Source organism: Taeniopygia guttata, chromosome 26 (genome assembly GCF_048771995.1).
Source record: "Taeniopygia guttata chromosome 26, bTaeGut7.mat, whole genome shotgun sequence".
Lineage (NCBI taxonomy): Eukaryota > Metazoa > Chordata > Aves > Passeriformes > Estrildidae > Taeniopygia > Taeniopygia guttata.
In genome coordinates this window covers 6,351,755-6,379,476 of record NC_133051.1, presented here as the reverse complement: position 1 = coordinate 6,379,476, position 27,722 = coordinate 6,351,755, and the positions used below count along the sequence as shown (strand labels likewise).

The window sequence follows — 27,722 nt, the reverse complement described above, 5'->3', positions numbered from 1 at the left end:
ACATTCCGGGGGCGCGGCCGGGGAATGCCGGGGCGAGCAGCGCAGAAATCGGGGGATGCTCACCCACGGGCAAACATCGCGCGGGGGCTGCGAGCGCGGAGCGCCCCGACCCTCGTGGGGGTCCCCACGGGAGGGGCGCCCCGCGGGGCCGCTGCCGGTGCCACCCCCGCCGTGTCTCCTCCCTCCCGGCCGGTGCGAGGCGCCTGCGCTGCCCCGCGCCCGCCGCTCCGAGCCCATGGCATCGCCGGCCGTGGGGCCGTGTCCCCGCCCGCTGCCGCCCCCCGCGCCCGGTTCCATGCGCCGGTGGCCGCCGGGCCCCGCCGCGCCCCCCGCGCCGCCGGGCGGCCGCTCCCCGGGGAGCCCCGGCGGGGCCCGGGCTGCGCGGCGGCTGCGGCGGCGCGGGGGAGCCCCGCGGCTGCTGCCCGACGTGCGGAGCATCTTCGCGGCTCCGCGGGAGCCCCCTGAGAGCGGCCGCGGCCACCGCTTCGCCCCGCGGCTGCCGCGCCGGGGATGGTGCGACCTGTGCGGGGAGGCGGTGCGGGAGCGCGCCCTGCGCTGCGACTGTGAGTGCTGGCCCCTCGCTGTCCCCTGCCTGTCCCGGCCTGCTCCTCGCTGTCCCCTGCCTGCCCCTCTCTATCCCCTGCCTGTCCCTCGCTGTCCCCTGCCCATCCCTCTCTGTCCCCTGCCCGTCCCTCGCTGTCCCGCACCCCTGCCCTGCCCGCATCCCTTACCCTGCCCGCACTCTGCCCCCCCGGACCCTCTCCCACCCCTTCCACCAGCTCTGCACCCCTCGAGTCAGGTTTGGGAGCGGTTTGGGTCCCCCGGCTGCCCTGGGGGGGTCCCGGGCCGGGGTCTCCGGGCGTGGGTGCGGTGCTGCCGGGCGGGTTTGGAAGGTGAAGCTTTTCCAGGAAAGAGGAGACGATCGGCTCATGGGCGGGGTTGGCATCAGCAGCTGGCGGCGAGCGGGGAGGGTTCGTGCATGTGAAGCTTTACAGCGAGGGCTAAAGTCCTCCAGAATTTGTCATTTTGCCTGAAGCTCTGCCTAGTCCCCTGGGTGCGGGAGCCTGTGCCAGTGTTCCCGATGGGGGATCCGGGCTGCGCTGGTGCTGCCCGTGCTCTGCGGGACAGATTCATCCTTCCCTGGGCGGCAAGGGCCGAGGGGACCCCGCTGGGGCTGTGCGGTGACACCCGCGCCGTGTCCCCTGTCCGGCTGCTGCTCGCACTCCTGGCGAGGAGTGACCCGCGTTCGGTGTTGCGGGAGGGGAAACCAAGAGGTTTTAGCAAAGCTGTGTCACTGAGAGCTCTGGGGTTTGAGCCCTGCTGGCTGTGGAACCTCTCCTGCCCTGTCAAACCCCTCCTGAGAGCTCAGCCCACCTCAGTCCCTCAGGCTGGGGGAAACTTTTGGGATGCAGCTGCTGGGGCTTGAAAATGTCCCGGTCGGAGTCAGCTGATCCTCTGGATTTTTGGCAGCAGGTGTTGATGCTGATGCCGTTCCCTGCAGGTTTGTGCCCACGCCATCACCTGTGCCCGTGAGGGTGCCCTCGGAGTGGGTGTGGAGGGCAGGGAGGTGCTGCCGGTGCTAATTTGGGACTGAGCCGCGTCCCACCGCGGGCTGGGGGTGGGGGACGCGTCGCTGCTCATTTTTGGGGTTGTTTGGGAGGGCTGTGCCAGGCACCAGCCTCAGCGGGGCAATTAGTGCCCGGCTCAGCCAGTTCTGGTGCCCAGCTGGGCTTTCCTTAGGTTACGAACCCATGCAATGTTTCTGCTGGGGGTTTGCGGGGCGGGCAGGGCTCTCCCGGTGCCTCCCGGTGCCGTTTGGGATGGATGGAGATCGGGAGAGGCGGCAGCACCATCTGGCCCTGCTGCAGCGCATTAGGGTTTAGCCCTAATGACTGCTGTTAATTAAGTGTAACCCAGCCGCCAGCACAACGTGACGCGGGGACACGCCGGGGCTGGCACCTTGGCGGAAGGAGGGGTTGTAAATCTGATTTCTAAGGTGCATCTCTGCTTTCTGCCCGGCGTTCCTGATTAACTCCCTCAAAAGCTGCTGAGGGCCAGGTGATTCCACGGGGCTGGGAGCTCCTGGCATACAGCAAGGAGTGTGTGAATGAGCGTGCTTAAAAAAAAAAAAATACCGAGTTTAGGAGAAATAAGGTTTATTTGGGGGAAAAAAAACTTTGTCGAGGCTTTTTCACCAGCCCCTGGAATCTGGGGTCAGGTGCGAGGTGAGGCCCTGGTTTGTGTGCTTTGAAATCCTGACTTTAAGTAGAAACTGACGGAATTTTCTGGTGTTGTGAAATGCTGCATAAATAGCTGTTTTGAGGGACTTCTCCTCTGGCAGGATGTTTTCCATACTTATATTGAAACAGATTTTAAATAACTCCATTTCCCTTTTCATTTCAGAGAATTATGCAGACTGTGGGAGTAGTTCTGCCTCAAAAACTCCCCAAACAACCGGGATGGGGGGGAGGGACACTCATATCTGCATTCCCTGTCATCCCAATAGTGATTCCCATTAAAAATGCCTGAGAGCTGCAGACAGGCATGCTCTCCCCTTCGGTGAACATTTATTTTTTCTTTCTGATGCAGAGCTGCTTCTTGTTTGCTTTTGACTTGCAGCCTGAGGATAATCAGGGTTTTTTGTTTGTACAGTTCTGGCCCATTTTTATTTACTGTATTTAGTAAAATGGGAAAATGACATTTTCTTTCCCTTCCTTCCTTCCTTCCTTCCTTCCTTCCTTCCTTCCTTCCTTCCTTCCTTCCTTCCTTCCTTCCTTCCTTCCTTCCTTCCTTCCTTCCTTCCTTCCTTCCTTCCTTCCTTCCTTCCTTCCTTCCTTCCTTCCTTCCTTCCTTCCTTCCTTCCTTCCTTCCTTCCTTCCTTCCTTCCTTCCTTCCTTCCTTCCTTCCTTCTTTCCTTCTTTCCTTCTTTCCTTCCTTCCTTCCCTTTCCTTCCTTTCCTTTCCTTCCTTTCCTTGTTTACAGTTCACTCTGGAGAAAAGGAGGCTCAGGGGGATTTTAACCCTGATTTTAACCCAAGTCCTGCCCACGGGTGCTGCACCTGGGGCCGATGCAGATGTTGCCTGAGACACGGGAACCTTTTTTCCCCCTGCTTTTATCTGGAATGTTCCAGGCTCTGTGCAGGACAGACATCCAGCATCCTGCTCCTCTGGTGTCAGCGTGAAAGGATGGGGAGATTCGGGAGTGAATCCTACTGGAATTCCCTGAAAATCCTGGTTTCCAGCCTTGGAGGGAATGCGTTTGGGCAGGAGTAGCTGTGCCTTGAACAGCTCCTGCCTAATGCGTGTGGCTTTGTGCTGCTGGCACCTCTTGGAGCTGTGTGTAGTGAAATAAATCACCTCTGTGTGGGGTGTAAATGTCTGTCCTGCTGCTGGGGCACAGCTTTTCCTGCCAGCTTTCCCAGCAGGGAGGAGCAGGGGCAGAGGTGCAGTTGTGTTTGGGGTGTCCCGGTGACTCATGAAGCTTCAAAGCCCTCTGAGTGGCCTTTGGGACAGCACAGAAACCAGGCTGGGCTCGCAGCTGGAGCAGCTTCCTGGTGGGAAGGGTTGGGTGGACACCGGGTGGGAATGGCTCAAGTGCTTCCCTGGCTCTTGGTGTCTCTGATAAGCAAAAAGCAAGTATTTTGATGTTTCTGTTGATAAAACAGCACATTACTGGCTGAAGGGTTTCTTCGCGAGGGAAGCACCCGGGCTGCCTGTGCTGCCCTGCAGGGAAACCTCAGAGCGTGCCCAGCACCTCTGCAAAGGCCTCCAGTGGCTCCTGGAGCCAGCTTTTGACCTGCAGCTCTTGCGACACAGTCCCAGCCCAGCAAAGCAGCCGAACATCCCGCCGGGCTCTGTGCCGGGCGCTGGAGCCGCCCCGATCCCGCCGAGCTCCTCCTGCGCTCGGGCTCTGCGCTCAGCCAGCCGCTGCTTCCTTAAGGAGGCACTTGGCCAAACACCATTTCCTTTCTAATTTGTACAGCAAACTTCAGTTCTAGTGCTGCCGGTTCTCAAGGAGCCGTTTGCTTAAGATACCGAGTTCTTTAGCGAGTTCTTTAGCGAGTTCTTTACCTCTGCCCGCCCGCTGAGCGCGGTGCTTTGTGCGTCTCTCCTCCCACCACATCCTCCCACACTCGGTGTCACACTGTAATCAATAATCGCCGACAGGACCCGCACATTTTGCATCTCTGTCTCATTTGGCTGAGCCAGGCAGATTCCTGAAGCTTTTCCTGCTGCCAGGTGGGGATGGCGTTTGCCGGGCGGTGCTGCCGTGCCGGGGCTCACCCTGGGTCAGGGGTGGCTCCGTGTGCTGGAAAAGTCTCTCCTCCAGCCCGTGCTGCCAAAGAAAGGCTCAGCAGTCTCTGTTGTTCGGTCTCAAGGCAGTTTATTGCAAGTTATCTAAAAGATTTTCTTCTGGGGCTGCTGTGGTTTGCTCACAGCTCAGGCAGAGGCGCACACACACCCTGACATCCTCTCTGACTCCCGACTGCTTCTTCTCTCCCCCTCTGCCCAGGGCTGCTGCTGTCTTTTATATGGTACATTACGTGTTACATGTTACAGTTTTTCCCCAATGCCCATTACCTATATTAAATGGTGCTTTTCTATCTTTTATATGGTACATTACGTGTTACATGGGTACAGTTTTTCCCCAATGCCTATTACCTATATTAAATGGTGCTTTTCTATCTTTTATATGGTACATTACGTGTTACATGGGTACAGTTTTTCCCCAATGCCTATTACCTATATTAAATGGTGCTTTTCTACTCTAAACCAATCTGTGAGTGCCAACATCATCAAGAACATGGAGGGAAGGAAGAAGAAAGAGGGAGGACAGGACAGGCCCAAATCCCTCCATCTTAAAACCTCTGACCCCCATGTACAAAACCAAAACCCCCCTGTACAGCACTCAAAAATTCTTCCCTTTACTTTGTGACTACCTCTCCTATAATATCTAAACTTTTGTGACTTCTTGTTCTTCCTGCAAGGTTGGTAAATCATTCCATGGCTCAAACCCAAAATCACAGCTGTTTCCAGCTGCCTGCCAGGGTCTCAAATGCTTCTGACCTGGGCCCGGAACATCCAAAAGTGTCTGAGGGACACTTTGAGTTCTGACACTGTCGGGCTTGGCTGAGGACAGGGTGGGGTCCGGGGGTGCCTCCCACCCGCCCACCCACGCAGGGCGTGCTCCCCTGGCAGGAGATGGGGCTGTGGGCAGGGACAGGGACCTGCCCAGAGCTGTGGGACAGGCTCCTGGGGTGCCTCGTGTCTCCCAGGGTCATGTTTCCTGCTGCCTTCCAGCTGGGTGCCTTGGGAAGGGTTTATGGAGAGAGACGCCGGGCGAGGCTCCAGCTCTCACCTTGCAGGTTGGTTTTTGGGCTTCTCCCTCTGCTTCATCTGGGTGAAGTTGCTGGTTTGGCTGTGGGGAGGAGGGAGGTGCGTGGGGGCTCTCTGGGAAAGCCCCTGAGAGAACTGGCAGCTTTTGCTGCTCGGGGTGGGGTTTGGATGGTTGAATTCCATCGGTGTCACTCCCTGTGCCTTGCAGGTGCTGGATGCTGTTTGTGACCGGGGTCCTGAGCAGGGAGGGCACGGGGAGTGGTACAAAGGGGCAGATTTCAGGGGCAGTGTTAAACTGGTTTTTGTGTCCCACCCCGTCACTTTACACCTGGTACAGCTGTAGCTGATCCACCATGGAATGGTTGGGTGGGAAAGACTCAAAACTCATCCCATCTCACCCCTGCCATGGCAGGGACACCTTCCACTGTCCCAGGCTGCTCCCAGCCCATCCAACCTGGCCTTGGGCACTTCCAGGGATCCAGGGGTAGCCACAGCTGCTCTGGGCACCTGTGCCAGGGCCTGCCCACCCTCACAGGGAACAATTCCTGCCCAATATTTAATCTAAACCTCTCTTCTTTTAGTTCAAAACCATCTCCCTTGTCCTATCACTAAAAAGTCACTCTCCCTCTTTAAAACACTGATCCTGATTTTCACGGATGCTGTGAAGGTCTCTACAAGCCTCTCTTAACTATGTGCAGAGTTTAAACCAGTATTATAAATATAGTTAATCTCAGTGTATTCCTTCAGCCTCTGATTAAACACTGGGGACTTTTTTATGCCTTAAACTTTAAAAGACTGTGGTGAAAAGCAGCAAAGAGAGAAGGGAGGATGCCGGGAAGAGACCTCCCAGCACACGGCCGAGTCCTGCGCTTTCTCTCTCTAATCTCTTCCGTTGGGTTATTTTATCTTATCAAGCAAAAAGCCCCAGAAATAGAAAGTTTTCCATGGCTTACAGGAGATGCACGAGCCCTGAGCTGCGCTCCCTTGCTCAGAAAAATAAATAAATAAGCCAACCTGTCAGATGGCAGCAGGTTGGCAATGGACAGTGTCAGGGCTTTATCTCCGTGGGGGAAAAGGCCTCTCGTGGGAGCAGACCCAGCTCGCTGCAGTGCCTGCTCTATCCCAGAGCATTCGGGGCTGGAACGTGCCTGGAGAGCTCCTGGCCTCCTTTTCCTGAGGATGATGAGCAGGGAGGAAGGAGCAGCCGCTTGTTTCGGGCTCGTAACAAAGAGAATCCGTAAAATCTTCAGGCATTTCCCCAAGGCCAAGCCCTGCTTCGCGGGACTGCGCCTGCCCAGGAGGCCCAGCAGGGAGGTGCTGCTGCTTCCAGGTAGGTGCTGCAGGGCTTTGGGGCTTTTGGTTGGGTGTTTGGGGTGTGGGGTTTGCTGCTTATCCTAAAAGCAAGGCCAAGAGAGTTGGTTCCACGGAGGGGTGTGAGTGCCTGTCCCTGCACCAGCCCCACAACCTTGCAAAGAGCCACTGAACTTTTATTTTAAATACACATCTTTCTTTTTCCTTTTTCTCTTTTCCTTTCTATTTTTTTTTTTTCTTTAGCATTTGGGTCATTGGTTTTCAATGTCTGGGGCTTGCAGGAAAGCAAAGGAATATCCCGTGTTTGCTCTGGAAACTGATTTCTGCTCAGCTCTGCTGAATTCTCCAGGGCCTGAGAATGAATGAGAGGAGCTGAAGCACTGCTGGGAGCTGGTGCTGAGGGGGGAAACATCAATCTCCAGGGGAAAAGGGAAATCATTTCTCATTTAACATTCATCTGGCGTGAGCTGTCTGTCATTCTCCTCTTCCAAGTCAGTTGTCTCACTGCTTGTCTCAAGCATGGCCTGGCCGCAGGGATCCTGCCTGGGTGGGCACAGGGCTGGCACCACACCTGTGACACCACACCTGTGGTGGCTTCACCTTCTCCCCTGCAGCCCTGCCCGGGCAGGAGCACAGGGCATCGGTGCTGCCACTCCAAAAGGAGGTTTGGTTTGTTCAGTCATGGCTCCAGAGCACCTGCCAGCAGCTGGGGTGACACATCTGTCACTGCCAGCGGCTGCAGTGACACGGGGACCTCGCAGAGGGTGGCCTCAGCTGCTCTGGACAAACAGAAACAGCCCCTGGGGCTGACCAGTGTCTGCCAACAAATGAGCCCAAACCATCTGGTTTAGACCTAAAACTGCCAAGGGGAGACTGCAGTGATGGAGCTGCAGGGCTGGGCTGGAGGAGTGTCCTGGGGGCTTGCAGGAGGACTGAGACCCTTCCCTGGTGCCACAGGTCCTGCCCTGTCCCTTCAGAGCCCCTGGTGCCACAGGGCCACATCCTGCTGCCACCCCTGAGGTCACCCTGGTGACATCAGGCACGGGAGGAGCACCTCAGGCTTGCAAAACCCAACCCCAGGTGGAGCCTGCACGTGGGGCTGTGTGAGCCCCTGGAGCATCCCAGGGTTTGGATGGGGGAAATCTCCCTTCTGCCTCGCTGTCCCAGCTCTCAGACACGTGTGGAGCCTCCTGCTCCTTCTGTCCCCATCCCCACCAGTGTCAGGTCGAGCTGGAGGTGCCCCGTGGGGTCTGGGTACCCTGGGGGTGGGAATGGCAGCTCTGGGCTGGGCAGAATGACTGGAGGAACTCTTCCCTGGGAGGGTGGGAGGCCCTGGCACATCCCTGGAAGTGTCCCAGGCCAGGCTGGAGCCACCTGGGGTGGGTGAAGGTGTCCCTGCCCATGGCAGAGGAGCTTTAAGGTCCTTTCCAACCCAAGCCATTCTGGGACTGCAGTCCTGTGTTTAGGCACTGAGATGGGATTTATATGGGACTGGTTTGCCCATTTTATCCCCCTGAGTGACTTTACCTGTGGAGAAAGGGAAAATCCCTTCAGCCACCAAAGCTTTTCACAGCATCATGATTTTCTCTCTCTTTTTTTTTAAAGAAACTCCATTTCCAAGTGCTCCATTGTTTGAATGGAATGGAAATTATCTTAAAGCCTAAGTGGAGGCATCCTGCTCCTCTTGGCAAACTGGTCACATGGCTGCTTCCTAAAGCTGTGCAGGGTTTCTAAAATTAGTGTTCCCCACCGGATCCCCAGTGATTAGGTCTGTTAATAGGTGATGGTGACTAAGGAGGTGTCACACTTTAATCCCACAAAGAAATGCCACAATGGGCCTGATCCAGAGGAAGTGCTTTGGGAATTGGTATTTCTGTGGTGCAAATTACCTGTCAGACCTTCAGCTGCCTTTGCCCTTCGTGCTGGCGCTGCCCAAATGTGAAATTCTGGGCCCACGTGGGCAGAGGGGACCTTGTGGTGGTGGCAGATGTTCAGGTGAAGCCACAGCTGGAGCATTCTCCAGCTGGCAGCTCCAGCAAAGACTTGGCCAATGTTCCCCATTAAAAGGCTGTTTCAGTTGCTGGAAAGGTCATGCATTAAATTACTGTGTAACTGCAGCTTATCTCTAATTAAAAAAAAAAAAAAAAAAAAAAAAAAAAAAAAAAAAAAAACCAAATCTCCCTGCTTTTCCCCCAGGCTTACTTGAGACAACTGACTTGGAAGAGGAGAATGACAGACAGCTCACGCCAGATGAATGTTAAATGAGAAATGATTTCCCTTTTCCCCTGGAGATTGATGTTTCCCCCCTCAGCACCAGCTCCCAGCAGTGCTTCAGCTCCTCTCATTCATTCTCAGGCCCTGGAGAATTCAGCAGAGCTGAGCAGAAATCAGTTTCCAGAGCAAACACGGGATATTCCTTTGCTTTCCTGCAAGCCCCAGACATTGAAAACCAATGACCCAAATGCTAAAGAAAAAAAAAAAAGGAAAAGAAAAAAAGGAAAAAGAAAGAGGATGTGTATTTAAAATAAAAGTTCAGTGGCTCTTTGCAAGGTTGTGGGGCTGGTGCAGGGACAGGCACTCACACTCCTCTGTGGCCTTGCTTTTAGGATATAATATTTTTTTCCCAGGTTGGTGACCGCTCTGGAATTTTGGGCAGTGTAGAAAGTAAATTTAAGGCTGTTTGTACGGCAGTTAAAAATTAAAAGGCTCAGGTGGGCCGTTAAAGTGGAAGCAGGTTGTTCACTGCAGTCAGGAGGGTTTGGAGGAGTTGGGGGTTGCAGGAGTGACGGCCACGAATTTGGGATAACTGGGGCTGGCTGTGCCAGGCGTGCCCCCACAACGGCTGGGGGTGAGCAGGGCCCTGTGCCTGAAGGGGTTAATGTCTGGCATTGGGGCAGCATCCAAAGAGAGTGACAGAAATTCCTTGCTGCACCTGGGGACAGGAGGTGCCAGCCTCTGCTGGGCTGGGATGTGTCCCTGCCCTCGCCAGGGCTGGATTTGGGGCTGCTGGTGGCACGTCCACGCCTCTGTCCCCACAGCTGGCCCCGAACTTCTCCCGTTCAGACCCTGGCCAGAGCAGCTGGGGCTGCCCCTGGGTCCCTGAAGTGCCCAAGGCCAGGCTGGACGAGGCTCGGAGCAGCCTGGGATGGTGGAACTGGCTGGTCTTTAATGTCCCTTCCAACCCAAACCCTTCTGTGGTATTTAGTGACCTTAACTAGTCTGATGTCTGTCCAGTACAAAGGTGCTTCCCAATGGTGGGAGGCTGTAGGAGATGGATTTATAGGAGATTTTTAAAGTTGAACAAAAAGTTCGCATCGTGTGTGTCTGTATGTAAACTCTTGAGTTAAAAAATGTTGGCTTAGAAATGCTATAGAATAAGACAAACATTGTTGGGGGAGAAATGGAACTAGAAATAAGTTTCAAATGCTAGCTTTGCAAACAGAGCTAGATATTTTAGAGAAATAGAACTGTGAAAGATATAGCCTTGCTGTACCATAAGTAAGACTTAAGAGGAGTAATTTTAGGTGATTAGTTTTAAGGTGTTTATAACACAGTGTAAAAGCTGATAGGCCAAGAAATGTTTGTAGTGTTTTGTAATCAGGGGAGGTGTTCTGGGGCCTCTCCTCACCTGCAGGGTGTGCCTGAACCGGGACCTGGGGGTTAAAGGGACCTGGGGGTTAAAGGGGACATGGGGGTTAAAGGGGACATGGGGGTTAAAGGGACATGGGGGTTAAAGGGACATGTGGGTTAAAGGGGACATGGGGGTTAAAGGGACCTGGGGGTTAAAGGGACATGTGGGTTAAAGGGACATGGAGGTTAAAAGGGGACCTGGGAGTTAAAGGGACATGGGGGTTAAAGGGACATGTGGATTAAAGGGACATGGGGGTTAAAGGGACATGTGTGTTAAAGGGACCTGGGGGTTAAAGGGGACCTGGGGGTTAAAGGGGACACGTGGGTTAAAGGGGACATGTGTGTTAAAGGGGATATGTATGTGCCTGAATGGGGACACGTGGGTTAAAGGGACATGTGGGTTAAAGGGACATGTGTGTTAAAGGGACATGGGGGTTAAAGGGACCTGGGGGTTAAAGGGGACATGGAGGTTAAAGGGACATGTGGGTTAAAAGGGACATGTGCCTGAACAGGGACATGTGTGTTAAAGGGAAGATGTGGGTTAAAGGGGACATGTGTTAAAAGGGACGCGTGTGTTAAAAGGGACATATACCTGAACAGGGATATGTGTTTTAAAGGGGACACTTGGCTGAACAGGACATGTGTGTTAAAAGGGACATGTGTGTTAAAAGGGACACGTGTTAAAGGGGACATGTGTGTAAAAGGGGACCTGTGTGTTAAAAGGGACATGTGGCTGAACGGGGACATGTGTGTTAAAGGGGCAGATGTGTTAAAGGAGACCTGCATGTTTAAAGGGTCATGTATGTTAAAAGAGCCATGTGTGTTAAAAGGTACACATGTTACAAGGGACAGATGTGTTAAAGGGGACATGTGCCTGAATGGGGGAACTGTGTGTTAAAGGGGACATATGTGTTAAAGGGGACACGTGTGTTAAAAGGGACCTGTGTGTTAAAGGGGACCTGTGTGTTAAAAGGCACCTGTGTGTTAAAAGGGACATGTGTGTTAAAAAGGACATGTGGCTGAACAGGACACGTGTGTTAAAAGGGACATGTGTGTTAAAGGGGACATTGGTGTTAAAGGGGACATGCGGGTGAATGGGAACCTGTGTATTAAAGGGGACACGTGTTAAAAGGGACATGTGTGTTAAAGAGGACAAATGTTAAAGGGGACACGTGCCTGAACAGGGACATGTGTGTTAAAGGGGACATTTGGGTTAAAAGGGAGATGAGGGTGCTGGAATCCCTGTGCTGCACACCAGTCCCTGCCGTGCCCCCCGTGTCCCCCAGCCCAGGAGCTGACGCTGTCCCTTTCTGTCCCCGCAGACTGCAGATACACGTGCCACCAGGAGTGCCGCAGCCTCATCCAGCTGGATTGTCCCCAGGGCCAGCTGTCCCCAGAGAGCACCCTGGTGCCACCCTGCAGCCAGGTAGGTGGGGAGGGGTCTCTGGGGGGGCACAGCCCCCTGGTGCCCTGAAGAGAGCTGATTTCCTGCTCCTCAGAGCACAGGGGAGTGTCACTGAGTGTCACTGAGGTGTCACCTGCAGCGCGGGACTCTGGGGGTTGATTTGAGGGATAATGGCTGCAGGAAAGCTCCCTTATTCCTTATGGATCATGGATAACCAGAGAAAAATCATCGCCAGGTTTGCTTGAGCTGAGCACGCAGCTCCTGGAGGGTTCCTGCTGGAAAGGAGGAGGATGGAGGGAAAATAATGTCAATATTCCAGTAGGAGATTAACGGGATGCCTGAACACACTGGCAGGAGGGGAAGAGGCCTGAAAACACACAACAAAAAATGAAACAGCTGGTATAATCAGAAGTCATTAAATCATATTATCAAAATTAAGCAAAGCGGAAGCACCAGAGAAATAACTATTTTAATATCAGCTATTTAAGGGCTGTTCCCTCCCTCCCTCCCTGCAGAGTGTGTGTGGAGCACGGGCTGCACAGTGCCTGGCCACTGGCAGCTGAGATTAAGATTAACCTCCCAGGGCACGAGTGGATCTCCAAGGAGTGCTGGCTGCCAGCCTGGCTTTGAGAGTTTCAGTGGTCCCGGGGGATGGAGACTCTTCAATCCCTGTTAGGAGCTGCAGGAACCCCAGGCTCAGTCTGGAAGGCTCAGCTTTGCTTTAATCCCCCCCAGCCCTGCAGCGTCTGGGGCTCCTGCGTGGGTGGCACAGGCTGCAGGGCCAGACAGGGTGAGATGGGAGAAGCTTAAGGCATGGCTGGGAGACCTGCCTGGAGTGCACGTGGCTGGGATGGAGCCTTTTCAGGCTCTGTGGGATTTTTGGAAATGTTTGGGACAGCTCTGCAGGGAACAGGTGGAGTCACCGCGCCTCCAAGTGTTCAGGACACGAGTGGATGTGGCTCTTCATGATCTGGCTTGGTGGGTGTGGTGGGGTTGTGTTGGAATCTGTAGTATTGAGATGATTCTGAGATTGTGGAAATGCCCTGGACTCCCACAGGATTCAGTCAAAGGGCTTTTCCAGCCTTGATGATTCCGTGTTTCTGTGTTCTCCCCCTCATTACAACCCCCTGTTTATACCCCTCTTTGTGGAGGACCCTGATGCACCTGTGCAGAACTGGAGATGGGAACAATTTGCACTTTTCCAAAGGCAAACATAGGGTTTCTGTTTGGTGTGTGGGGTTTGGTTTTCATCCATCCTTTGCTGGGCAGCTACTGCTCAGAATAAAATGATCAGGAGGGATCTGAAGTGGGATGGGATTGATCTTCTTAAATTTTCTTAAATAATGCATTGCGAAAGGGCTCAGAGTGGGTTCTCCACTCCAGGTGTTTGAAGCTAAATTTGTGTGTGGTTACTTCTCCTTTGGGTATGACTGGGCTTCCCCCAGCAATTCTGGGCTCTTGGAAAAAATGGGAAAGGCTCGTTTCATCTTCAGGGCCATCACCCCAGCCAGGGTTATTGATGGGCCTAATAACAAACAGGGAGCCCGTGTTTTGTGGCCATCCATCACCCTGCCACGGCCCTGGTGTCACCCTGGGGAGGGGGAGGCATCCTGTGCCCAGGAAACAAAAGTGTCTCTGCAATTCCAGCAGCAGACAGAAATCCATCAGCCCATCCCAAAGGCCCAAAGGCTGGGATTGCACCTGGGAATCCTCAGGGCAGCAAAGCCCTGGCTGGGGTCACTGTGCTGGGGCTGTGGGGGCTGATTCGAGGGTTAATGAGGGTAAATGGCTGCAGGAAAGCTCCCTTATTCCTTTTGGATCATGGATAACCAGGGAAAAATCATCGCCAGGTTCGCTTGAGCTGAGCACGCAGCTCCGGGAGTGTTCCTGCTGGAAAGGAGGAGGATGGAGGGAAAATAATGTCAATATTCCAGCAGGAGATAACGGGATGCCTGAACACACTGGCAGGAGGGGAAGAGGCCTGAAAACACACAACAAAAAATGAAACAGCTGGCATAATTGGAAGTTATTAAATCATATTATCAAAATTAAGCAAAGTGGAAGCACCAGAGAAATAACTATTTTAATATCAGCTATTTAAGGACTGTTACCATGTAATACCAAGCATTAATAATTTGGGCTTTGATCCAGTTAAGTATTTAGGAGTGTTTTACACTTGGGTCCCAGATCAGCCTCCCAGGGTGACATCCAGACCCTGCTGAAGCTGCCAAAAACCTCTGCTGATCTCGCAGCACCAGGAGCTGCTCCCTGAACCTGGCAGGGCTGGTTGTGTGCTGTGAACTGGTGCTGAGCATGGGCTCAGTGGGGATTTGGGGGGCTGACGTGCAGGTAACCATGTGGAGCTGCTGCTAACAAAGGGGTCAAAGCTATTCGGTTTATTTGGCTTTGTTTTATTTTTTATGGAGCTGATGTCCCGAGCAGGTGGACTGCAGGGAATAAATGAGGGATTCTTGGAGAATCCAGTGTTTCCATCCTGGGAAACTTCTGGGCTAAGGCTCCATAGAAGACCCCAGTGCCGCTGCTCCCAACCCTCACGTTCTGCTGGTGTTGCACATGCTCAATTTAAGGTTCTTTCTCCTCTAAATTTATCCCTGTGGAGCAGAGGGGGCTGTGCTGCTGCAGGAACGCGCTGCTGCCATAAGAACGTGGCTCATTTATTCCCTCTGTAAATAAGGCACTTGGATCCTTGCCTTCCTCTTTCTGAGATGCAGATGTTGCCAGCCTTTCCATCTACACCCCCATTTGTATTCATGGGTTGCTGCTGTGGTGGGCACAGAGCTCTCCAAGCTTTGTAGCAATTGAAGTTCTTCAGCAGATCCAGCTGGAAGGGTTTGGAGCAACATCTGCAATCTGTCAGGAGGAGAGGTTTGGGTGCTGGGTGGTGGCTTGTGGGAAGCTCTTGGAGCCCTGGAGGAGCAAGTTGAGATATTGGGAAGAAATTCTTCCCTGTGAGGGTGAGAGGCCCTGGCACAGGGTGCCCAGAGCAGCTATGGCTGCCCCTGGATCCCTGGGATGTCCAAGGCCAGGCTGGATGGGCTGGGAGCAGCCTGGGACAGTGGGAAGTGTCCCTGCCTGTGACATCCTGCGGGGAGCAGAGCCCTTCCCCTGCCCAGCCCCACAAATCCCTGTGATCTCCACCAAGCAGGAAGGTCACGGAGCACCCAGGAGCTTTTTTTCCTGGGCTGCAGTCCGGCTGCTGAAATCGTTCCTGCTGCTCTGAAATCATGTGCAGCACGAAGAGGCACCCACTTGTGATGGCTGAGGGTTCCTGGCACCACCAGAGGGTCTGAGCTGCATCCCCACCTGCCTCCCCCTTTCCCCAGTTTCCCCAGTTTCCCCAGCAGCCCGATTCCCTCGGCCGGTGCCCCGGCAGCTCCCGGGGATGCTGTGGCGGGCACGGAGCGGCCCGCGGCCCTCCTGGGCAGCGCCTTTTGCCTCAGCCCCCCTTGGCAGCGCCTTTTGCCTCTCCAGGGCGCTGCCCCGGGGCCAGGGCCGAGGCTGCGAGCGGGGCGAGGAACTCGGAGAGGAGAGGAAGTGGCCGGGCTGCGGCGGTGCGAGGCCGGGGCAGGAAGGGGAGGCGATGCCGCTGCCGGTGCCGCTGCCGGTGCTGCTGCGCGGGCAGCCCCGGGAGCGGCGAGCGGAGCGGAGCGGAGCGGGAGCGAACCGGAGGCGAACTGGGAGCCAACCGGGAGCCAACCGGGAGCGGACCGGGGGCACCGGGAGCGAACCGGGGGGGAACCGGGAGCCAACCGGGGGCGAAGCGGGGGCGAACCGGGGAAGAACCGGGAGCCAACCGGGGGCGAACCGGGGAAGAACCGGGGAAGAACCGGGAGCGGACCGGGGGCGAAGCGGGAGCTCTGCCCCCTCCATGCTGCGCAGGGAGGCGGGTGCGGGAGGCGAGGCGAGGCGAGGGAAGGGTTACCCGGCACGGCTGCCTGCGAAGCAGGAATAGCTCGGCGGGATGAGCAGAAGGAGCCGCCGCAGATGAGCGGCGAGCCGGGGATGTGAGCGCAGCGGGGACCCCGATGCTCGCCGGCCCCCCGAGCCCCCCGGCTCGCCCGCAGCCCCTCGCCTCTGCCCGGCTCCCATGACCCATCGGCAGCAGCATGAGCAGCGGCTACTGCAGCTTGGATGAAGACCTCGAGGATTGCTTTTTCACGGCCAAAACCTCGTTCTTCCGCAGCGCGCAGAGCAAGGTCCCTGCCAAGGTAACCGGGGCTGGGGGATGCCGGCGCTGCCGCACGTTTGGCTGCGGGTGATGCCAAAAATGAGCCGGGGCAGCGCTGCCGGCCACCAGGGCTTCTGCCCTCTCCTCTGCGGGCTCTGCACCGCTGCGGGTTTTTCTCAGCCGTCTCCACGCCGGCTTTCCCCCTTGCCCGGGTAGCCACGGCTCTCGGTGTGTTTTTTCAGCTTTAGGTGAAATCCTTTCTAGGCAGCTGTCAGCCCGGCGGGGAGATGGGCTTTGGCCTTGTAGAATCTGTACCGTGGGTGAAAATTGCACCTCTGGGATGGATGGGAAAGTTCAGGGCAGAATTAATCCGTGAGCTGATCAACACGGTGATGAACGTGATCCTTTTCAGGGAGCCTGGGGCTGTGTGTGCCTGCCTTGGAGAAGGGCAGAGGGTTTGGCTGGGCAGTGTTTCACCCAGCATGAGATTTGTGTCTCAGCAACGTTGACAACGCTGCTCCACAGTTTTTCAATGTCTGTGTAAAAAAAAAAAAAAAAATTAAAAATCCCTGTCATGAACTTTGGGGCCCCAACTAGAGCTGAGCATAAAAGGAGAAGGTGCTGCTGCAGAAGTGGGAGTTTCACATGGGAACGAGAGCCCTGCAGCACCCAGAGATCAAATCTGGCCCAGGGAGCAGCTTTTTCACTTAAAATCTTCCTGTAAACCACCAGCACTGACGCGCCTCTGTTCAGCTCTGCTGTATTTGCACCTGAGGCTGCAGAGCTGCGACCCTCAGCAGGTGCTTTGGGGTTCAGCTTCTTGCAGCACCTCCAAGGGCTCTCCCTGGGCAGGGGGGGCTGCTCTGGAAGCTGGGAATTTTATTGAATTTCCCTGCAGAAATGGTTTAAGGCGGGATATTCCCTGCTAGCCAGCAGCTCCCTCTCACTATGATTAACCGACACGTACTGCTGGTTTTTAAATGTCATTTGATGATTCATTTGTGGAGGAGATGGAGGAGATTGGGGTGCTGGTACAGCCAGAGCTGCTCTGTTTGACCCAGGGCACTGCAGATCCTGGGGGATCTCTGGAAATCAGCCTGGAGCTGTTGCTGATTGGGATTTCTCCCTCTCAGAGGGGTCAGGGGCTGCTGCAGCCCCTTTTTGCCCAGCTCCTCACCTGGATGTGGCCAGCGTGGGTGGCAGAGCTCAGGCTGCCAGAGAAGATGGAGCCTTTCAGGGGTTTGGTGGTGTGGGGAGGAAATGGTTCCTGTGCATGAAAAAAAAAAAAAACCCACACGCACCAAACGTGCTGCTGAGCCCAAGTGGTGTTGTGTAATGGGGCTGTGTGAGGAGGTGCATTCTCACAGAGGTGGAAACCACACTCAGGCCTTGGTGGAGGAAGATTTTTGGGGGGGGGGGGGGGCAGTTCATGGCTTGTTTGGGGTTGGTGGTGGTGCAGGTCCTGCAGGAGGAAGAGGTGGTGGTGGACACTGAGGTGGTTGACATCTCTCTCAGATTTTGATTCACTCCCTGTCCTTTTTAACTTGGCACCTTATTAAAGTGGTAATTATTGAATGTGGAACATTTCCACCCCTGCAAGAGCTGTGTGTGAGAACAGCTCTGTTTTTCACCACCTGCTCCTGGGCACAGGGTGAAAACATCAGCTGAGACCCCAGAGTGAGTTAGGCTGGTGGATGTTTGGGAGTGGTGCTGATTGTCCATCCTGGGCTGCCCAGGGTGATTCCTGAGCCCAGGGCAGGGCTGGCACTGTGGCAGGGCTGCTCTGGGCAGGAGGAAGGTAAATGTGGATAACTGAGGGGTATATGTCCTGAAAGACACAGGAAACATCACTGGGGAGGAAATGAGGTGTGGGTGGGTAGGAGGGGACACACAGGCCACTGCATGGCACTTACTGGAGTGGGATTTGATCTGCAGGATTACAGAAACCATTTTTCTAATTGAAACGACTGTATTAGTCTGAAGAGCCTCTTTCTAGGAATGCTGTAATTCCTTTTTATTTTCAGAACCATCAGTGAAATCACTCTTCATTAGCAAAGAGCTGGTTCCGATCTCAGATGTGACCTCATCTCTGGACATCCATTACTTTGCATTTTTGGGCCTCTCCAGCTGAATGGCTTCAGTGGCTTCTGCCCGAAGCCTGATTGCTTCAAACTCTGCAAAATTATTCTTGGAGTTCTGCATCAGTGGCTGATGAGAGAGAGGGAAGGGGGCAAGGGAATGTCCAGGGATGGGAAGCACAGGAGGGACAGAACCCAAGCAAGGCTGGATGAAGGCATCTCCAAGATCCCACCCAGCTTTGCCCCCTAATCCCAGAGCTGGCTGGTGCTCAGGGCAGGTTTTTGGGGTGCAGGGAACCAGCTGGGGCTGGGTGGGCAGCCTGGGCATGGCCAGCCTGCTGCAATGCAGAGCAGCTCCAGCCTGGACCCCCCTGAGATGCAGCTCCCTGTGAGGACCTTGTCAGCTCTCAGTGCTGAGCTGTGGCAGGAAAATTGGTTTCTAAGTGAAATCTCCATGGCAATCAAAACACTGAGCCCATCTTCACTTGCTCTAACCTCTCTGAAATGCAGCAGCCATCCCCTGCTCTCCTGTCTGCTGCCTTTTCCTTTGAACCCCAAAATAAACCACAGCACCCCATCTGAATTTCTCAAAGGGAGGGAAATGTTGGGGGTATTTAGGGTTTTTTGAAGGTTTTTTTTCGCTCCAGATCTCTTGTATGATTCTCCCCCTGCCTGTCTGTGCTGGAGCAGTGGATCCTTTCCCAGTTTAGTGCTGTGAACCCTGGGAGTGGGTGTTGAAGGGGAAGTGTTGGGTGTTGTGCAGGGATGGAGAGCTCTGTGAGAGCAGAGATGTCTCAGCTCTGGTGACAGCCCTGTCCCCAGTGTCCCCAGGCTGCCACCACTCCTTGCTGCAGCTGGATTTACAGATCTGAGCTGTTGGTTCTCACATTTCTGACTCAAATCTGGAGCATTCACATTTATTTCCAGTCCTTTGTGCTGGGCTGTGTTTGTGGTCACAGGTGATGCTGCTCTGAGCTGCAGCTCCACAGCCAGGGACACTCAGATGTGCTTCTCCAGGCTTTGTTTTTTGGTGTTTTAAGACAAATCTTTCCTTAATAAGCAGAAAAATTGATGATTGATGGCCCAGCTCATAAAATCCCTTCAGAGGGGGTCTCTGAAATGCTCCTTCAGTCTGAACAAGGAGCCAAAGGGAGAGCCAGGGCTGTGGGTTTGGGAATGTGAATTGTCCCAGCCTGGCTGATGGAAACGGGGATGGGGCTGAGCCCGAGCACACCAGGGAGGACTTGGCCACTCCTGCCTGAGATCAGAGTGCCAAGAATGTGGTGATGCTGGGCCAGATCCATCCCCAGAGTTCTGCTCTTCAAATTCATTGATGACAGAGCTGGGGAGGAGAACTGGCTGGGGGCGAGGGGCAGGGATGGTGACCCTGGGGCTGCAGGGATGGTGGCCCCAGAGCTGCAGGGATGGTGGCCCTGGAGATGCAGGGATGGTGACCCCAGAGCTGCAGGGATGGTGGCCCTGGAGATACAGGGATGGTGACCCTGGGGCTGCAGGGATAGTGGCCCTGGAGATGCAGGGATGGTGGCCCTGGAGATGAAGGGATGGTGGCCCTGGGGCTGCAGGGATGGTGGCCCTGGAGATGCAGGGATGGTGACCCTGGGGCTGCAGGGATGGTGACCCTGGAGATGCAGGGATGGTGGCCCCAGAGCTGCAGGGATGGTGGCCCTGGGGCTCCAGGGAGTGTCCACCACACTCAAACTTTCTGCCTCTGCTGCTGTTTCCCATGCCTGGTTTGCTGGTGAAGCCACAGGACCTGAGCTGCTGGTCCTCCAGGCAGTGACCACACAGCAGCTCCTGTGGTGGGACAGCTCCTGGGTTCCACCTGGAGCTGTTGTTCCCAAAACCAGGGGCCCAGCAGGGTGCAGAGCTGCTGCCTCAGCTGCTTTTACAAGGTTTTTAAGTTGGGAGTTGACTTGAAGAAGGTGAGAGGCTGTAGGGAGGTGCTCTTTGAATGTGGGGTGTGTCTCTCCTGGCGTCCTTGTAAATGACAATATCTGTCACAGGAGGTTTCCTTGTTGCCTCTCTTGGCTTAGAACTGCTTTGAGAGGTGTCACCATCATCTCTGGGTGCCACACCAATGTCTTGTGCTGGGGCCACTGCCCAGGAGGTCCCGAGGCTGCCCGAGCTGTCCCACCCCTGATGTCCATGCAGGAAAGCTGCAGGCCCAGCAGGGCTGAGGTGCAGAGCAGAGATGAGGTTTTGTTACCAGCTCGTTTCATCCTGTCCCTGTACAACAGGAAATGTGGCAACGGTTTATGGTTAAAAGCTTCTGTTTTTCTTCCTTTAGGCAGAATTGCAGATTTTGCACCAGAAACTTTGCACAACCGGAGGCTGGGGTTGATCCGTGAGGAGCAAGAAGTGGCTGATCTGGTTGTTGGATGATGGATGGATGATGGATGGATGGATGATGGATGGTGGATGATGGATGGATGATGGATGGATGATGGATGGAGGATGGATGGATGGACGGATGGATGGATGGATGGATGATCGATGGAATGGATGGATGATGGATGGATGATCGATGGAGGATGGATGGATGGACGGATGGATGATGGATGGATGATGGATGATGGATGGATGGACAGACTCTCTCTGTCTGGGCTGTGTTTGTGCCATGGATGATGTGGTGGTGCCCTCAGCTCTGCAGCTCCAGCTCTCTGTGTGCAGGAGGGGACAGTCCCAAGGGTCCCCTGCTCTCCCTCCCCGGGTGGCTGGGCTGGGGCCAGCCCTGGTGAGGGGCAGCACAGCTGTGCCTGTCTCAGTGCTGTGACACGGGTGACATGAGGAAGTGCATGGTTCTGAGAGTTCATCTTCTGTTAACTTACAGGGAAGGGATGTGGGTTTCTTGTTAGTTTTCTTTTTTTTTTTTTTTTCTTTTCCATCATGCTGCTTTCAAAATCTCAGCCCACAGCATGGTTTCTAAAGATGATTTTTAAAGATTCCCCTGCCAGCCCAGCACACCTGTGTGTGGCCAAGACTTGGTGGAGGGTGAGCCAAAGGGCTCTGACAGACTGGGGAGTTCTGATAAAGGGATGTTTATGTGGATTCTCAAATAACCCAGGCAAGCTCTGCTTTTATTGCCATAGAATGCTTGATTCTCCTCCTGAAAGAAATACCATGGGTAGCCTTGGGCAATATTGGCTTATTTACAGCTCTGCTGAAGCCTTGTCCTGTGTGCTCTGGGGCTGCCTGGGAAGAGACAAGCTCTGCTCCCCAAGCTGCCTTTTTTCCCCTTTTTTTTTTTCTTCTCAGAGGTTACAGTTTTCATTCTGAGCCTTCCCAGCCTTGATGGCACATCCCTTCACGCTTTCTGCTCCCTGCTCATGCCGACTCCTGAGCAAGCCCACAGAAAATCTGGGCAAAATGCGTTGCCAGACTGTGGCTAAGGAAGGTGGTGAGTTCTGGGAGGGCAGCAGAGCTCCGAGCAGGGAGATCCAGCCCGCTGAGCATTGCCCAAGACATACAGAGGCTGCAGATTGAGCAGATAAAGCAGGCAGTGCTGTAGAGGAGACCTGCCCTCCTGGCTGGAGGGGAGCCAGGGGAGGTGTGGACTGGATAAGAATGAAAATTTCTTCATGAAAGGGGGAAATGGTGGAATCACCATCCCTGGAAGCATTCAGAAGGCTGTGGGTGTGACACTTGGGGACATGGTTAATGGTGCTGTGTTGACAGCTGGACTCGATCTCAGAGATAATTTCTGACCTTAATGGTTCTGTGATTATTCATTAGTGACATTTCCATGGCTGGCCTTTAGGTAGAGCCCACCTACAGGTCAGATCTGTTGGTTTTGGAGGAAATTCCCCCAAACCCGGGCGAGCAGCAGACTCTGTCCCACTCTGGGGGAGCCCAGGCAGACACTGAGCAGTTCCTGACACGGGCTGGGATGCCTGGACTGGTCCTGCAGTGCCTGATTTGTTTTCAGTCACACAGCCAGCCTGCTGCTCATGTGCTTTTATTGCTGTGAGCTGTAATTTCCCAAGGTTTGGACAAAAGCAGTGAGAGATTTAACTCCAGGTTCTGCCTGGGTGAACCCCCTGGAAGCTGCTTGAGTTTTGGGGAGTCAGAGCCATGAATACTAGAAATAGGATGGGATTTTCTTTCTTGCATTGCAAAAAAGAAATAGATGCTTGCAGGTGCAGGTGGCTTTGCTTTGAAAGTGGGTTTTAAAGGTTGGATTTGTACTGGGATGCTTTACTGCTCCATGCCACCAACTGGTGCATTTTGTGTTTCCCTTCCCTGCCTGTCACTGGTGTCAGAGGTGGTTTGGGGTTGGGGTGTGGCATCCTGCACATTTGGGACCGTCCCCACCCATGTCATCACTGCTCAGGATCTGAGCAGGATCTGCTCCTGAGCAGATGGAGCATTACCCAACACACAAAGCAGCTAAAGCCCCGCTCTTCTGATTGCAGAATGTGGCACAAACGGTAGAAGAAGAAAAACCTGAGCCTCCAACCGTCCAGGAGATCAAAGAGAAGATTGAAAAGTACAATGCAAAGGTCACCAACTGCCTGCTGATGAAACTGGTGCGTACTGGGATGGTTTCCCCTCACACACAGGGACTGGTGCTGGTTCCTGTGGGCTCTGCACGAGGCCAGCCTGTGAGGAAGGTGTCACTGGGGTCAGGGTGGCTGCCAAGCTGCTTTTCCTCCTGCTGGGCTTCCCAGGGTCACTGAGGCTCCAGGTAACCCTTCCCTGCCTCCATCCCTTCCTGCTGGCACTGATCTCTGGCAAAGCCTTGTCCCAGGTGGATGAGCCCCAGTGGGGATGAGTAGGGTGGAATCAGGCCTGTGAGCTGTTGGAAGGGGCTTTAGGAACACAAAACCTTTCTAGAGATGCTGTGCCCTCCCCACTGCCAGGCTTCCTGGGGCACTGTGCAGAGCCAGGCTCTTCCAATTCCTGCGTTTTTGTGGAGCTGAGGTGGGGTAAGAGACCTGTGGTGGGATCAGCTGATGTCCAGGGAGGATTTTTTACATGGAGATGTGAGAATCCCTTAAATGGGGAATAAAACATAAGGAATGAGGAATAACATAAGGAATAAGGAATAACATCAGGAATAAGTTGGGACATCCTGCAGAACCAGAGGTTTCAAATCCATATTAAGTGCAACTACAAATTCCATGCAGTGGAATTTCCATAACTGCCTCGTAGCAGGGCTGGTTTGAAATAAAACAAGATCCCACAGGCGACAGGAAGGGATGAGTCATTACCAAGAGAAAATCAGCAGTGCCTGTCCCGAAATTACTGGGTATTTTTACATGATTAATGGGAACCGCTGGAACTCCCTGAGCGGGGGCAGCTCCTGCTGTCACCCCACGCTGCACACCAACCCCTTGTGGTGGAAAAAGGATGGAAAAGCTGCCTGGAGCCTGATCCCTGTGTGCTTTGCCCCAGAACGACGACGGGACGTACACGGGGTTCATCAAGGTGCACCTGAAGCTGCGGCGCCCCGTGACGGTGCCGGCCGGGATCCGGCCCCCGTCCATCTACGATGCCCTCAAGGAGGTGAACCTGGCCGAGATGACGGACAAGAGAACCTCCTTCTACCTGCCCCTGGATGCCATCAAGCAGCTGCACATCAGCAGCACCACCACGGTGAGCGAGGTGATCCAGGGGCTCCTGAAGAAGTTCATGGTGGTGGATAACCCCCAGAAGTTTGCACTTTTCAAGGAGATGAGGAAAGATGGGCAAGGTGAGTTCAGGGCATGGCAGTTCTGCCTGGGGTGGGGGTTTTGGCTTCTGGTTGGTGTCCTGTAGGACTCACTGGGGTGTCAGGCAGGCAAAGCCTAAATCCAGGTGAATCAACAGCCCCACAGGAGGTGATGCTGCTTAGGTTAACAGGGAATTCTGATTTCAGAAGGGGCTGAAACCACCTGAGACCTTACTGGGATTGTTACGAATCTGTGATAGAGACTCAGCCCTGTGATCCTGCACACCCTTTTCCATGCTCCAGCTGATCCCCTGAGCTTCCCTGTGCCCTGGCAGCCCTGATCTCACTGGGGGGGTGTGCTGTCCTTGCAGTGCTCTTCCAGAAGCTCCCTCTCACCGAGTACCCCCTGTACCTGCGGCTGCTGGCGGGCCCTGACACCGATGTGCTGAGCTTTGTGCTGAAGGAAAACGAAACGGGGGAAGTTGAGGTACGTTGTGACGTTTTCTTGGTTTTCACACAAATGTGGAGCACGTGGCAGAGCTGGGAGGTGCGTGGCAGAGGCAGAAAAAAAGGGCTGTTTCCCTCTAAGAGGTCTTTTATTGCTCCTAAGTGATCTGGGTTTTTAAAACAATTCAAACTTGAGCTGTAAAAATGCTGAGGCCAGTTTTGATGGCCACTCCATAATCTGTTCATGGAACCCGGCAGTGCCACCCCAGGGTCAATCCTCACTAATTAGATTAGCTGAGCACTGTTATAAGTAATTCACTAATTTAAGTAAAAGCCAGGGACACTCAGCTAATAAATTCACAGTTTTTGGTTGAAATCTTGCTCCCCACACAGTGAAGCAAATGCTGGGAGCTGCTGCATCCTGCAGGATTCTGTTTTCCATGTGGGGTGGGAGAATTGGGATGGTCCTTCATGCTGTAGCCCCTTATCCCATCCCTCTGAGCACAGGAGGTTAAATCCCTGGAGATCAGATACATTTAAATGTAGTTTCTTGCTCCTCCTCACAGATTCAGAGGTAAGAACCCCCAAAGCCCAGCAGGTGTGTGCTCACTTTGCTCTTGCTGCTTTTGCAGTGGGACGCCTTCTCCATCCCCGAGCTGCAGAACTTCCTGATGATCCTGGACAAAGAGGAGAAGGACAAAATCCAGCAGGTGCACAGGAAGTATGAGAGGTTCAAACAGAGACTGCAACAGACCCTGAAAGAAGCCAGAGGCAAACCTGGATAACCTTCAGGAGGCACTGGGCATCAGACTAAGCTAGAGACTGTTTTTAATGAAAAGACTTCTCAGGACACCTTAGTAGTCATTTTCCCTCTTCAACCTTCCATAAGGACTGGCTCCCAGCACCCCTAAAATGATCCTATTGCATTTTCTTCTTCTGAAACCTCTTCTCCCAGGACCAGAACCAGTCCAAGGACAGGAAGCCTGTTTTTAAAACAGCTTCAACAAAGCAAACACAGCTGCTGGTTGGCTTTCCAGCCGTGCCATCTGCTGGAGGTGCTGCATGGAAAATTCTTGGTGTGCCACTCAACAGGGCCCATCTGCTGGCTGAAGTTTGGAGCAGGGCAGCTCTGCTCTTCCTGCTCCTCCCAGCGAGCTGCTTGTTCCTGTTTGGAGGTGCCGTGGCCCACAGTGCCCTCGTGGCCCAGTTCTGGTTTCGTAAGGAGCACAGGAAACAGCAGGAAAAGGGGAGGAGGTTGTTGCACCAAACCACATGGGTGTTGCAGCTCTAGCCAAGCCCTGGACTTGTTCAGGGCTCAGGCAGCCAGGGAAATGCCAGGTTAGGACACCAAGGCAGCTGCAACACCCCAACAGTCTGTTAGTAAATATTATTGCAACTTGGTAATAGTAATTCCCAGGAAAATCATTCATTTTGATTCTGTTTGACTTCTAATTTTGGAAAGAGCTGAATTACAGTAACTGTCCCTGATGCTTAGCCAAGTTAGCTAGTGTTTCTCCAGTTCTCTACTCTGTAGGAACTGGGACCTGTATTTCCAGAAATTCTGTTTGAAAAGTATAAAGGTGATGGTTGGGGCACAGGCTGAGGGTTCAGTGTTGAAGGTTTAGCAATACATGTCCATCAGAGGAACCCAGGAAAGCTCAAAACCTCTTCACAAATCAGATTTTGAGCTGTGAACGTGCCTGGCCCCGAGGGAGAGGAGCCCCATCCAGGGCTGGGGTGTGGAGGTGGCACCAAGTAGGGAATTACTGTCCTTGGATGCTTTCTGCTCACCTCACCTGTGCTTCCTCCTGCTCCTGGCAGTGCTGTCCCAGCCCTGCTGTCCCTGTGCCCTGTCCTCCCTCCCCACTCCCAACTGGTGCTGTCCTGCACGTCCAGGAAGCTTCCCAGGATTTGCTCTCTCCGTGGAGCCAGGAGAGGACAGCAAATCTCTCTCTGCTGTCTCAGGGCTCCCAGCACACCATGCTGAGCATCCCTCAGCAAAGCCCCCGAGCTGCAGGCTGGCTCCGTGGTGCTGAGGCCGTGCAGGGATCACAGCCGGGCTGGGAATGCTCCAGGGATCCCAGGGGAGAGTTTGGGCCCATGTTTACCCTCAGTGCTCCGTAGCGAGCACGCTGCACACAGCCAGGGCCAGCCCTCCCTCTGTTCCCAGCCCAGGGAATGGCACTGCTGGATGGGGATGGAGCAGGGCCGGGTTTGTGTGGCTCCATGAACAGCTGGGGCTCACTGTGGCTGCTGGGACCCCACCTCAGCCCGTGGCAGGGGAGGCAGCAGGTTGTAAGAGAACGGCGAGGAGTCTCAAATTTACCTCAGTGCCTTTTTTTTTCCCTTAAGTGTGAAAACTTTGCACTTGGGCTAAGGAGGAAGCTGTGCAGAGCCCTTGTCCCTCCTGTCACTGGTGTGACAAGGCCCTGGTGTCCGGGGAGGGATGAGGAACTGGTTTGTTTCTTTGTGGAAGGTGACTGCTTGGGATTTTCTTTTTTTTTCCCCAGATTTTAAGTATGTTTGTTTCTAGAGTAACTGCATTACTTGGAGCCCTGGGCTGGTGTGAAAGGCACTTTCTGTCAGCAGGGAGGTTTGCTGGCAGGGCTCTGGTGCACAGGAGCCTCCAGCTGTACTGTACTCTACACCCAGCGACCTTTAACAGCTGCTGGCAGCCCAGAGCAGCCCTTGCCGTGCTCGGGGCTGCTTGTCCAGCTACAAGCAGACCGAGCACTTCACTATTCCCTTGTGGAGTCGCTTCAATGCCGTTTATCTGGTGCTTTGAGCCTTGACAGCACCCTATAAATACTTCAGTTCCACCGCGGGGAAGAGCGCTGTAAAAACTGCCGGTGGCTCTCAGAGGGAAGAGCCACACGCTTGGTTTGAAATCCCTTTTCTTTCTGGCTAAAAGTTGTGCAGGTTTCCTTTTGGGTTTGTTTTTTTTTGTTTTGGTGAGTGTCCCCTCTCCCTTCCTGGCCCCAGCATGTCTTTGACAGTTTGTAGAAGGCATGGCTTCGTATGCAATCACTGTGGATGCTGCTGAAATCCTCCTGCCACCAGCAGGGCTCGTTCGTTTGGGTTTTTTTTCAGTATGAGGGGCATTTGAAGAGTTGGTGGGTGCTGAAGTTCAAATTCTCATGGGTCAGTTGAGCTGTTTTTAGAAGTATTTGCCCCTTCTTTAAGCGCAAATCCTGTTGGCAGTGCCTTTGGTTAGCAATTGTCGTGTGAGTTTATTTTCCATGGCTACTGTAAAACCTGTAAAATAATGTGTATAGGATGGAATAGTAGAGCTTCTATGGCAAAGTGAAATGCATTTTTGCAATGCTGTAATTTATTTTTACTACTCCCTAGTGATTCTATGGCATTTTTACAAAATGTCTCACTCTCAGCTTTTTTTGAAGGTTCTGGAACTATTTGTTCATATGCAGACAGTGTAAGAGACAATGATAATAAAACTGTCAGTAATTAACGAAATCTCTTGACCTTCTTTTTCTGGTGCCCTCCTATGGAACTTCAATGGATTTTGTCTAAAGGAAAATACAGGAAACCTTCCTAGAAGTGAATTTAAATTTCCTAACCTACTGTTAAAGAGATAAAGAACAGCCACCCCTGTAAGACCTGACCAAAGTGTTCCATTCATTTAATCTGTTACCTG

The 27,722-nt window shown here is 53.8% G+C and overlaps 1 protein-coding gene across 2 annotated transcripts; it reads left to right on the top strand.

The window, feature by feature from the left end:
- Positions 1-40: 40 nt before the first annotated feature.
- On the top strand, positions 41-27,541 carry RASSF5 (Ras association domain family member 5). Of its 2 annotated transcripts, XM_041721240.2 has the most exons (6): positions 41-563; positions 11,600-11,703; positions 22,383-22,496; positions 23,365-23,662; positions 23,992-24,107; positions 24,700-27,541. In XM_041721240.2, exons 1-6 carry the CDS (start codon positions 56-58, stop codon positions 24,850-24,852), a joined length of 1,293 nt encoding a protein of 430 aa, XP_041577174.2. In that variant the 5' UTR covers positions 41-55; the 3' UTR covers positions 24,853-27,541. The 2 variants fall into 2 exon arrangements, with proteins under 2 accessions (XP_041577174.2, XP_041577175.1); XM_041721241.2 differs by lacking the exons at positions 41-563; positions 11,600-11,703 and adding an exon at positions 15,290-15,911.
- Positions 27,542-27,722: the final 181 nt, after the last annotated feature.